Genomic DNA, 12,939 nt, shown 5'->3' with positions numbered 1-12,939 from the left:
AGGCCGAGGCGGGCGGATCACCTGAGGTCATGAGTTCGAGACCAGCCTGGCCAACATGGTGAAACCCTGTCTGTACTAAAAATACAAAAATTAGCCGGGTGTGATGGCGCTTGCCTGTAATCCCAGCTATTCTGGAGACTGAGGCAGGAGAATCGCTTGAACCTGGGAGACAGAGGTTACAGTGAGCCAAGATTGTGCCATTGCACTCCAGCCTGCTTTGCTTGACAAGAGTGAAACTCCATCTCAAAAAAAAACAAAAAATAAAACCATAAAATAAGGAATTTACTTTATGAAATCTTTGAAATGTAGAATATGTACTTTAACTTATAATTATCAGTCATTTGGTTTATGTTATTTTTAATTATACAAAGGGTATAAAATATATGCTCATAAAAAATTCAAACAGTAGCATAAAGCAAAATTCTTCTTTGGGTTCCCCTTCCCCAGCCCTCTTCCTTCTAGGACATAATGTACTATTTTGGAGAGTACCTGGGAGAGAAAACTTTCTATACCCCCTTTCTGTGGCTTTACCTCTTTCTCTCTGTTTATGTTTGTCTCCATTAATAGTGTCATGCTGATGAACTGTTATTGACCGGCCTTTTTTGAAACCAAACGTGTCTATTACTTGTTAGTGTTATGTAGAGATTGTCTTCATTCTTTTTAGGTACTGTGTGGTATGAATATTTTCTATTTAACTTGTCTAATTTTGAATTTAGGTTTTTTCCCACAATTAAAAAAATTTCAAACAGTACTGAAATGAACATTTCTAGCACATTCTCTTTGTGTTTTTATGAGAGTAGTCCTTTAGGATACATTGCTAGAAGTGAAATTATTGGCTAATAGGAAATGTGTACTGCCAAATTCCTTTAGTCCTTCATTATTTAAAAAAAATTTTGATGAAGGCCAATTTGTCTATTTTTTGTTTGTTTTTGTTTTTTGTTTTTTAGTTCTTTATCTTTTAATGTATTGTGAACATTTCCAACCTTATAAAAAATTAGTTTAGTACAGTGGACACCCATATATCCACCACCAAACTCAACAGATGTCAAAAGTTTGTTACAGTTGCTTCTCCCTCTGTCTCCCAGGCTGGAGTGCAGTGGCAATCATAGCTCACTGTAACCTCAAACTTTTTTTTTTTTTTTTTTGAGACGGAGTCTGGCTGTGTTGCGCAGGCTGGAGTGCAGTGGCGCGATCTCGGCTCACTGCAAGCTCCGCCTCCCGGGTTCAGGCCATTCTCCCACCTCAGAATGGACTACAGGCGCCCGCGGACTACAGGCGCCCGCCACCACGCCCGGCTAAATTTTTTGTATTTTTAGTAGAGACGGGGTTTCACCGTGTTAGCCAGGATGGTCTCGATCTCCTGACCTCGTGATCCGCCCGTCTCGGCCTCCCAAAGTGCTGGGATTACAGGCTTGAGCCACCGCGCCCGGCTAGCCTCAGCTTTTCAAGTAGCCGGGACTACAGGCATGTGCACCTGTGCCTGGCTAATTTTTAAATTTTTTGGTAGAGAAGGGTGTCTCACAGTGTTGCCTAGGCTGTCTGGAACTGGCCTCAAGCAATTCTCTTGCCTTGGCCTCCTAAAGTGATGGGATACATTTGCTATTTTAAAGCAAATCTTAGATCTCATGTCATTTCATCCCTACATAAGTGTTCATCTTTCCAAAATATAGCCTTTTATAAAATATAAATTAATTTTATTTTTAAGCATGTATATTTTTCCTCTTGTTAACATCAACAGTCATTCATCAACATATATAGTACTTATACTCTTGAGATTCAACTGAGCCTAAATTTGTTAGATTTTTTTCTTTCATTCTAGGAGTACTTTTTTTTTGTTTATAAGAATATTCCAAATTTTTGTATCAGATTTTCTCTTGGGTAGCATAATGGCTATGAGACCAAAAGTGCAGGTGGAATCAATGATTGAACTGGAATCTTCATTGAAAAGAATAAATATACTAATTAGCTGTTCTGCTACTTTTCTTTATTTCCTCTGTCACAAATCTGGAAGTGTTATTTTGCCAAAACGTTTGAATTTAGTATTTAAAATTATTTTTAGTGACTTGACTACTGTGAATTTATTGCAGACTTTTGAATCAGCTATGCAAGAGAATATCAGCATTAATGGACAAGCATGGCAGGAAGCTTCAGATAATTGTTTTATGGGTATGTGACTTTTTCCTTCTATTATTAATTTCTGGGTTATTTTTGCAGCTAATTTTGTTTTGAATGCTGTTTTTTAATCTCCATATTTAGTGTTATTTATTTTCAAGAAGTTCTTGACTAGGGGAATAATAAAGAACTGCGATTGTCTTTCGGCCTTAACTGCCATCTTCCAATAATTCGCCAAAATGATGAACACAAAGGGAAAGAGGAGAGGCACCTGATATATGTTCTCTAGGCCTTTTAGAAAACATGGAGTTGTTCCTTTGGCCATGTATATGGGAATCTATAAGAAAGGTGATATCGTAGACATCAAGGGAATGGGTACTATTCAAGAAGGAATGCCCCACAAGTGTTACCATGACGAAACTGGAAGAGTCTACAGTGTTCCCCAGCATGCTGTTGGCATTGTTGTAAACAAACAAGTTAAGGGCAAGATTCTTGTCAAGAGAATTAATGTGCATATCGAGCACATTAAGCACTATAAGAGCCAATATAGCTTCCTGAAACGCGTGAAGGAAAATGATCAGAAAAAGAATGAAGCCAAAGAGAAAGGTACCTGGGTTCAACTGAAGCGCCAGCCTGCTCCACCCAGAGAAGCACACTTTGTGAGAACCAGTGGGAAGGAGCCTGAGCTGCTGGAACCTATTCCCTATGAATTCATGGCATAATAGGTGTTAAATAAATAAATAAATAAATAAAAGACCTCTGGGCTGGAAAAATATAAAAAAGAACTGAGATTATGACGTCAGTAGTCTTCTTTGTCAATAGTTTATTGCAAAATACTGTAGAGCTATCTCCAGATGACAAAAGAGGCCCAGGGAATTTCTGTAATTATTTACAAAGCAAGTTGTATTTTTGTAAGTCATCTCTAGAGTGAATAGTGAAATACTCTTGAAAGTGTGAAGTTAAGTTATACAACTACCATGTAAAGGATGTGGTTACATCTTTGTAGAATGCTCCTTAAAAAGACAATTTTTTTTTTTTTGAGATGAAGTCTCATTGTCATCCAGGCTGGAGTGCGATTTCACAGTCTTGGCTCACTACATCCTCTGTCTCCCAGGTTAAAGTGATTCTTGTGCCTCAGCCTCCCGAGTTGCTGAGATTACAGGCGTGCACCACCTTGCCTGGCTAACTTTTTGTATTTTTGGTAGAGGACAGGGTTTCATCATTGCTGCCCAGGCTGGTCTTAAACTCCTAGCCTCAACCTCCTAAAGTGCTGGTATTACAGATGTGAGCCACTGTGCCTGATCTTGTTCTCAACTCTTGGCTTATCGTAGGCACCTATGAAATATATTAAATTAATGAATAATTATTTCCTGTTCAATTTTTCTTTTCTTTTTAGACAGAGTCTCACTCTTATCCAGGCTAGAGTGCAATGGCGTGATCTCAGCTCACTGCAACCTCCACCTCCTAGGTTCAAGCGATTCTCATGCCTCAGCCTCCCAAGTAGCTGGAATCACAGGCGCTTGCCACCACGCCCAGCTCATTTTTGTATTTTTAACAGGGATAGGATTTTACTACGTTGGCCAGGCTGATCTCGAACTCTCAACCTCAGGTGATCTGCCTGTCTCGGCCTCCCAAAGTGTCGGGATTACGGGTCTTTGCCTGGCTCCTGTTCAAATTTTGTTATGCATTTTAGTTGTAGCTTTATCATTGGGTGGTGTTAAGAAAGGATTTTCCTCTCTACAAGGAAGATTTAGCTGGGAGACCTTTTTTTTTTTTGTACTAATTGTGAAATAGTACATTATTTTCTTCAGGCTAATTATTAAACTTTTTCAACGGATAAATGAAAATTTAGGGACGGCTGCTTATATAGATAATTATTCAAAGTAAGAAATAACTGTTATTTCTTGCCCTCAAAAGAAGGGTAGTTTCACAATGTATACTACTGGGTGATGAGTGCAGTAAAATCTCAGACTTCCCCACTGTACTATTCATTCATGTAACCAAATACCACTTGTACCCCAAAAGCTATTGAAAATCAATCTGTGTGTCTATCTAGGAAAGAAAAGAAGGAAAGGAAGGGAAGAAGGGAGGGAGAATGAATGGGAAGGAAAGGGAAAGAAAGAAGGAAGGAAGGAAAGAGAAAGAAAAAGGAAAAAAAGGGTACCCTCGAACTAATTTAGTGGGATTCAGTTAATATTTGTTACATGAATGAAAGACTATACCTGATATACTTGATTATCTTTATCTGATATGTATATACCAAAACATATCAGCAGTTTCTCAAAATGTTTCAAAAAATTATGTTTCAGATGTTAGATTTCTTCCTAATAAAGCTTGTGATCAATAAAATAAATAAGTCCATTTCTAGCATAGACTTTGACACAACAGGGCAATATGAGGACCATTTAACCTGAGAACTTAGCTCTTTAGTATTTGTAATTACTTAATATTTTTACTGTTTAAAATGATTTTCAAAGTAAAGTTAGATGGCTCACCTACATTCCTTTCATCTAGGGTGCTTCGTTTCTGGGCCCCATCTCAGACTTACTGAATCAAAATTCTGTACTGCTGAAAACCAAACACTGCATGTTCTCACTCATAGGTGGGAATTGAACAATGAGAACACTTGGACACAGGGTGGGGAACATCACACACGGGGGCCTGTCGTGGGGTAGGGGGAGGGGGGAGGGATAGCACTAGGGATATACCTAATGTAAATGACGAGTCAATGGGTGCAGCACACCAACATGGCACATGTATATATATGTAACAAAGCTGCATGTTGTGCACATGTACCCTAGAACTTAAAGTATATAGAAAAAAAAGAAATCTGTACTCCTAACATACTTGTTAGGTGTTTCTTCTAACGTTTGAGAATCACTGTTTTAAAACATGAAAAAGCATATGAGAAAGTAGAGTTAGCTAAATGAAAGAAACTCTAAACTCACTGTATCTTTCAGTTTTTCCTACCATCAGTCCAGTTGAGTCCTATTTCAGATCTAGTTACTCCACTCACTGCTACTGTCATAGCTTTGGTTCAGTACATGGTAAGTCAAAACTTCTTAGCATTCCTAATATTAAATACCCTTTACAGCCTGGTTCTTATATATTTTATCATCCATTTTTCCTTTCCTTTATTCTGTAGCCATTTAGAACTTTTCTCAGGTCTCTAAAGATTAGGATCTTGCAAATACTGTTTCCACTGCCTAAAATGCTTCTCCTTATTCCTTTTTTCCCCTACCACTTTTTATCTGTTGGACTTTACATTTCTATTTCAAGCTCAAATGTTACTTCTTTAAAATCTTACCTTTCCCAGTCAGTCAGTTTTCCATTGTTCTGTGTCCTGATGGCATTTTGTTCATACCTCTATTGCATTTATCAGTTTGCTCTGCAATTATCTGTTTCTTTCAGCAAACTGTGAACTCTTAGAGAGTAGGAATCATGTTGTGCTCATCTTTGTATTTCTCTTGTTTAGGCCTAGCTTCTTATAGATGTTCAATAATTGATTGTTCAATGCATAAATAAATTAATTACCAAAGTGGGGGCATTCATTAACTTGTCATATTTGTTTTCCTTTATTATTTTGTGTTTTCTAAATTTAGTTCATAGCACATTTCCATACAGAATATAAACAATGAGTTTTAGGGAAATTTTATATATACATTTTTTTCTCAAATAGATTCTGACATCAAAGTACTTGAAGATCAGTTTGATGAAATCATAGTAGATATAGCCACAAAACGTAAGCAGTATCCCAGAAAGATCCTGGAATGTGTCATCAAAACCATAAAAGCAAAACAAGAAATTCTGGTAAGATGATTTGCCTTTAAAAAGTTATTGCATATTTTACCACAATAAAAACATTAAAATATAAGGCTCTACGTGGAGATAAGTGACATTTTGTTGTCTTTTTCTTTCCTGCCTCAATTAGTATTGTTTGTCTCTTATAAGACTTTCCTCTTCTAAATTGTACTATGACATAGTATAGTCATATTCTACTGTGTTTTGAACACACTGGTTCAAAAATGAAAAAAATGAAAGATATAGTGAGTGGTTAAAATTGAAATTGGCGATGGAAGACTGACAATGACTTTATGATTCTGAGACCAGGATGGAAAAAGAAGCTTTTCTTTCAACACTTTTCTTTGTTTGTCATTTGTTTTTGGCATATATTTGTATGTTTGTATATTTTGGAAGGCCCTTTAGTTAAATTGATGATGAGATTGTTTTAGTACCTGTTCATAGCACTGAAATTTGCTTTATGAATTGGGCGTAATTTGTTTTGCTGCAAAAATCATAACCATCTGGGTCACAAGACCAGGAATTCAGCTCCTTCGGCATGAGCTTTTTAGACAAGCAGAGTCATAGACTTCCTTCTTATAATTACTGTAGATACCAGTGACCAACCATATCATACCCTCATCTTTTCAGATTTGTTAGGAAATCTGATAAAATAATCAGTAGGAAATAGGAAATCCACATGAAAATTGGACCCAAATCTTCCCTTGGTAGGGAGGGGAGGTTTGCTGGGAATAGCATTGTCCCTCTAGTGAGGTACGTGTTGTGTTTAGATTATGCTATACTATTGCCTTTAGTTTTTGAAATTAGTACATAAACATTCACATATAAATCTTCTAGTTGCCTCGGTTTCAGGATTGTTTCAGGGCATTATATGCCCGGTTTAATATTGCGTCTAAAACATATTAGTTATTCTGTGAAAAACAAATTCATGAGCAGAATTTTTAACTTTTTTTTATAGCAGTTCTCAAATACCCCATTCCATCACTTCCCCCACCCCTCCCACTTGAAAGTTTTTTTCAGGAAAAACATTCAAAGTGTATTTTTCAGTGTCTCGCTTGTTACTGCCCCACTGACCCCAAGCCCCCAAAGCTAGTCATCAATATTGCAGAAAAGAAAGATGGTTGGCCTAGGTGAGGTACTGCTATGGTGGTTTAAAAAGTAGTGCAAAATGGATGACGTGAGGATACCAAAGACCTTTTTAAAATTTTTTCCTGCCCTGCCATGCCGTGCCCTGCGTCTTTCCTCCCTTCTTCCCTGCTTGTTGCCCATACTGGTCTCAGACTCCTGAGCTCAAGACATTCTCCTGCGTTGGCCTCCCAAAGTGCTGTGATTACAAGTGTGAGTCACCACAGCTGGCAGAAGACCTTTTTTTTTCTTCTTTTCTTTCTTTTAACCTTTTTGGCTTCTGCTGGCTTTGGGCAAGATAAGGAAGAGCACTTTCCTCTTTCTTTTTGCCTGAATTGTAGATTCTGTGCCAGTAATTCTGCTACTATAATTTCAGTGTGTCACAGGATATATAGGCTTAGTGTGGTGGTAATGTAGCCTCGCCACCTTTTAGAACCAAGTTTTCATGGAAATATGCATTTTGAGTTCCAAACGCTTGTCCTGAATGAACTTTTGAAACACAGTCAGTTCACAATTGGAGACTACCCTGTACTTTAAACATAACATTCAGTCTCTGTGCTTTTAATTTGCTTGATTGCTTCTTCTGATACTTTTTTGTGGTGCCACTTCTCAGTGTATGCAGTAGGTGGCAGTACTGTAAAAGACGTAATTCAGACTTAGTTTGACTGGTTTTACCTTCTCTCCTCCTCTTCCCCGCAGACAGTAGGATTTAATTTTTTTCCTCAAAAGAATGGTACTATTTACTCTAGTATATTTGCCATATTATCTGAAAGAGATGTTTATATGAAGCATTAAGTGATTAAATCTGTTTTAATTTATGTTATGTTTAGAAGCAGTACCACCCTGTTGTACATCCACTGGACCTAAAATATGACACTGATCCAGGTGAGTCGGTATCCATTTGTGGTAAAAATGAAGCATCTGCTTATAATTTTTATGGGTTTCTGATACTCTTCTAAAAGGATCAACATCAAGGATATTCTCCCTTTGATGCTTTAACTTCCTACAAGTTATTGATGTTTAGCATTTCAACTAGAATTAAGAGGACTAGCTTTACACCCGTTGACTCAGAATTCCAGGGGTGTTACCCCGGAATCTGAGCTTTTATAAAGTTCTCACCTGATGCAGACTATTATAACATACCCATCTCTAACTTCTAATACCCTCCTCTCTCTGTGATTGTACTTTTCAATCTTTGCATTACAGCCAAAGCTATACTATTAAAGCATTCTCTCATAGTGTCACACCTGGTGCAGTCATCATCATTGGTTTCTCATTATTTCTTTTTTTTTTTTTTTTTTTGAGGCGGAGTCTCGCTCTGTCCCCTAGGCTGGAGTGCAGTGGCCGGATCTCAGCTCACTGCAAGCTCCGCTTCCTGGGTTTACACCATTCTCTTGCCTCAGCCTCCCGTGTAGCTAGGACTACAGGCGCCCACCACCTTGCCCGGCTAGTTTTCTGTATTTTTTAGTAGAGACAGGGTTTCACCGGATTAACCAGGATGGTCTCGATCTCCTGACCTTGTGATCCACCCGTCTCGGCCTCCCAAAGTGCTGGGATTACAGGCTTGAGCCACCGCGCCCGGCCGGTTTCTCATTATTTCTAAAATCAAATAAAAATATATTGAATTTAAGAAGAGATAAGTATACTCATTATGCCTTTGAACTCAGTTTTGTTTCCATTTAGATGTATCCCATACAACAGGGAGAAAGAAACTTGACACAAACAAATTTATGTAAATCCAGCAACAGAACTAGCATTGCTAAAAATGTAGATTATGTATATTTTCAAATGACTGTATTCTCACATTTAAAAATTTATTACAGTTTTTCTAAGAGTCCTTTTGGAATTTCTCTTTGACACTCAAAAATGCCATTTCTGAACTGTTAGGATAAAACAGTTAAATCCCTGATTTATTTATATGGGATATTTATACTTAAAGCTTTGAGTACTTTGTTGAATTCTGAATTACTCTTTAATATGTTCCTCCACCTTTCCCAAATATCCTAAGCTAATGGGATAAACCGGGGGAGGGGGAAGTATAAGCATAAAGCTACTCTGAAGTTGGTTAAAATCGCATCACTTACTGTGTTTGACCTTAAAAATTGACCTAGGACCTAACACTTATCAGTTTCCATGGTTCACTAAAAAGGGGTAGTTGCCAATATGCAGTGGTTGACATATACTTGTTTTGGTTTTGAATAACACAAAAACAGTAATTGAAACTTGTGGTATTATGATATACTCAAGTATTACTTTTTAGATACAGTTAATTTCCCTCTAAAGAAACTTGGTTACCTTTTTATCCTAGGTAAAACACACTTAGTTAAATTATCCTTTGAAATGTGATTTTACTTTCACTGTTCTGATTATGTAGTATTAGTGGAAGAATCTTCTGTATCATATGATTCAGACTTCAAAAGTAAGCAAAAGAATTAGAGTCTATCTTTTGGATAGATTTTGAGTTTTTTCATTATGTATTTTCATAATGTTAAGCTTAGAATAGCATCAGTTCCTTAAGGACAGCAAAATTAGCTTACAGTTATTAACTTTATATCTTTGGCCAAGTCACCTGACTTCTTCAAGCATCAGTTTCATTATTAGTAAAATGACGAATTATAGATTTGCCGTCTAATGCTTTCGGCGTGAATTCCAGCTCTGCACTAAATATTACAGAATGTCCTGCCTACTTATCAAGGTTGTAGTATAACCAAACCGCATAAGGGACTGTATAAACTATATAACCAAAACAATACGTAACTAGTAGTTTATAAGGATATACTGTGTAATAATAATGCTATTATAAATTGCATCCCATTTATAATAGTATACTGTGGGGAAGAGAGCTCAGACTGTTACTGTGTCTGTATAGAAAGAAGTAGACATAAGCGACTCCATTTTGTTCTGTATTTGAGACGCTGTTAATCTGTGACCTTACCCCCAACCCTGTCCTTGCAAGAGACATGTGCTGTGGTGACTCAAGGTTTAATGGATTTTGGGCTGTGCAGGATGTGCTTTGTTAAACAAGTGCCTGAAGGCAGCTTGCTGGTTAAAAGTCATCACCATTCTTTTAATCTCAAGTACCCAGGACACATACACTGCGGAAGGTCGCAGGGACCTCTGCCTAGGAAAGCTAGGTATTGTCCAAGGTTTCTCCCCATGTGATAGTCTGAAATATGGCCTCGTCGGAAGGGAAGACCTAATCGTCCCCCAACCTGACACGCATGAAGGGTCTGTGCTGAGGAGGATTAATATAAGAGGAAAGAAGGCCTCTTGGCAGTTGAGATAGAGAAAAGCATCTGTCTCCTGCCCGTCCCTGGGCAATGGAACATTTCGGTGTAAAACCCAATTGTCTGTTCTATTTACTGAGAAAGGAGAAAACTGCCTTAGGGCTGAAGGTGGGATGTGCTAGCGGCAGTGCTGCTCTTTATGCACTAAAAAGGTTTATGGAGATGTTTGCATATGCATATCAAGGCACAGCACTTTTCCTTAAACTTATTCATGTCACAGAGATCTTTATTCATATGTCTTACTGCTGACCTTCTCCCTACGATGATCCTATTATCCTGCCACTTCCCTTTTTCTAAGATGGTAAAGATAATGATCAATAAATACTGAGGGAACTCAGAGACCGGTGCTGGCGTGGGTCCTCTGTATGCTGAGCGCCGGTCCCCTGGGCCCACTTTGTCTCTGTGTCTCATTTCTTTTCTCAAGTCTCTTGTTCCACCTAACGAGAAACGCCCACAGGTGTGGAGGGGCAGGCCACCCCTTCAGTATACATTATAGTATTGTATACCTTATAATCTACTGAACTGGTAGAATCATATGAAACTGATTAAAATGGCTTAGTAAGAAAGTGGAAAGCATAAATTTCTATGGGCCTTAAAAGTCTGAATCAGCACCATAGGAAAACTTTTTTGCGGGAACTTCTTGAAAGTTTTTTTTTCCTTTATTGTGATACTAAGTGATACAAAATTTCTTTGAAAACTGACATTCTTAAAGAGTGTTGTCAGTTTTTCAAAACTATTTAGGCAGTGTGTATAACATTGACTCAATTTAGTTATATTATGAACTTTGGGGAATACAAAGATAAAGCAGACAGATTCTCCCCATAAAGAGCTTATGTCTGAGTAGGAGAAATAAAAGATGAACATAAAACAGGATTCAGTTAGGAACCCCTAACTGGTTCCTTTCCCAGCTTTCCCTGTTTGAGTAAGTGGCATCTATACCTACATGTTGCTTTAGCTGAAGTTAACCTTGATTCCATCTTCTGTCAAGCTCCTCATACCCATTCCATCAATAAGTCATAAATTGTTCTTCATATAATCTAACATTTGTTGACCTCTCTTCATCTTGCTATTGCCATCTCTATTCTAGGTTACCATCACTCTAGCCAGGATTTCTACAAATGCTCTCTTAGAAGGTCTTCTTGTTTCACTCTTGCTCTCTTCCATTTCATTCTGCATACATAGGGCAGAGTGATTTATTTTATTCTTTGAAATATTTCAAACATATAGAAAATAAAGAATGCAGCATAATGAACATCTCTGTTCCCACCACCCATATTTAAGTGTTAATCACATTTTGTCATACTTGTTTCAGACCTTTTTAGAAACTAAAATGTTCAGATATAGTTGAAACTTTCTTTGTGTCTTCCACTATTCCATTCCATTCCCTCTTACCTCAGAAGTATAACCTCAGAATCCTCAAGCTGTGTAAATCTTTGCTATTCATGTTTTTATACTTAATTTATAGATACATATCCATAAACAATGTATGGGACTTAAATTTTTATATAAATTGTATCATACTGATCATATCATTCTGCAACTTTTTTCTCCATCAACATTGTGTACACACAGAGCTCTCTAATCATTTGGCTATTGTATATAGTATTCCAGTTTATGAATATGCCACTGTCCGTTCCTCTACGAGGGGACTAACTCAGATTGTTCGTTTTTTTCTTGACATCTTGTTCTAGGTTCCATTTTTTTTTTGAGACAGGCTGAAGCCACCCAGGCTGAAGTGCAGTGGTATGATCATGGCTCATTGCCACCTCAATCTCTTGGGCTCAAGTGATCTTCCAGCCTCAACCTCCTGAGTAGCTGGGACTTCAGGCATGTGTCACCATGCCTGGCTAGTTTAAAAAATTTTTTTGTAGCGATGGGGTCCCACTGTGTTACCCAGGCTGGTCTGGAACTCCTGGGCTCAAGTTCTTTTCCTGCCTTGGCCTCCCAAAGTGCTAGGATTACAGGTATGAGCTACTGCACCAGCCTAGGTTTTTTTTTTGTGTGTGTGTGTGTGTTTGTTTTTTTTACTTAGTCTTTTCAGCGAGTCAGCTTTTAGTTTTGTTGCCTTTCTTTAATTTTTTTGTTTGTTTGTTTTCTGGTTCCTTGATTTCTGATCTTTAGTATGATCCTCCTGTTTTTGTGGGGTTCCTGTTATTTTTAGTTTCTTGAATTGAGCACTTAATTCATTTTTTTGTCTTATTTTTTAATAAATTCATTTAAGGCTACACATTTATCTCTAAGTCCTGATTTAGCTACATACCACAAGCATTGACATGTAGAACTTTCATAGTTCAGCTCTATTTTTTAGTTTCCAAATACTGTATCAAAAGTTTTTGTTGTTGTTGGTTTTTGTTTTCTTTCTTTCTTTTCTTTTTCATTTTCCTTTTATTGCCTTCCATTGTGTTGATTGAATTTTCTTTTTCCTTTTATTTTTCTCTTTCTCATTTCGGAAACTATATACTATGTTTCTATTCCATGTGTGTTTCCTGTAAATTTTATTTTATTTTAATTTTATTTTATTGAGACGGAGTCTTGCTCTGTCATCCAGGTTGTAGTATAGTGGTGCAATTATAGCTTCACTGCAGTCTTGACCTCCCAGGCTCAAGCAATCCTC

General features: G+C 37.5%; 1 protein-coding gene across 6 annotated transcripts in view; it reads left to right on the top strand.

Annotated features, from left to right (window-relative positions):
- Positions 1 to 12,939, top strand: part of NSL1 (NSL1, MIS12 kinetochore complex component) — a 63,097-nt gene that overhangs the window by 9,274 nt on the left and 40,884 nt on the right. For 4 of the 6 annotated variants that reach the window (XM_011938617.1, XM_011938640.1, XM_011938644.1 and 1 more), the window contains exons 2-4: positions 2,088 to 2,166; positions 5,792 to 5,922; positions 7,869 to 7,923. In XM_011938617.1, the coding sequence (XP_011794007.1) occupies positions 2,088 to 2,166; positions 5,792 to 5,922; positions 7,869 to 7,923 (265 nt within the window). The remainder of the gene's footprint in view (positions 1 to 2,087; positions 2,167 to 5,791; positions 5,923 to 7,868; positions 7,924 to 12,939) is intronic. The other 2 variants (XM_011938634.1, XM_011938626.1) reach the window with 2 other exon arrangements.

The sequence above is a fragment of the Colobus angolensis genome, unplaced genomic scaffold (assembly GCF_000951035.1).
Source record: "Colobus angolensis palliatus isolate OR3802 unplaced genomic scaffold, Cang.pa_1.0 Scaffold100, whole genome shotgun sequence".
Classification (NCBI taxonomy): Eukaryota; Metazoa; Chordata; class Mammalia; order Primates; family Cercopithecidae; genus Colobus; species Colobus angolensis.
Note: the sequence above shows the minus strand (reverse complement) of the source record. Positions and strands in the feature narration are given on the sequence as shown.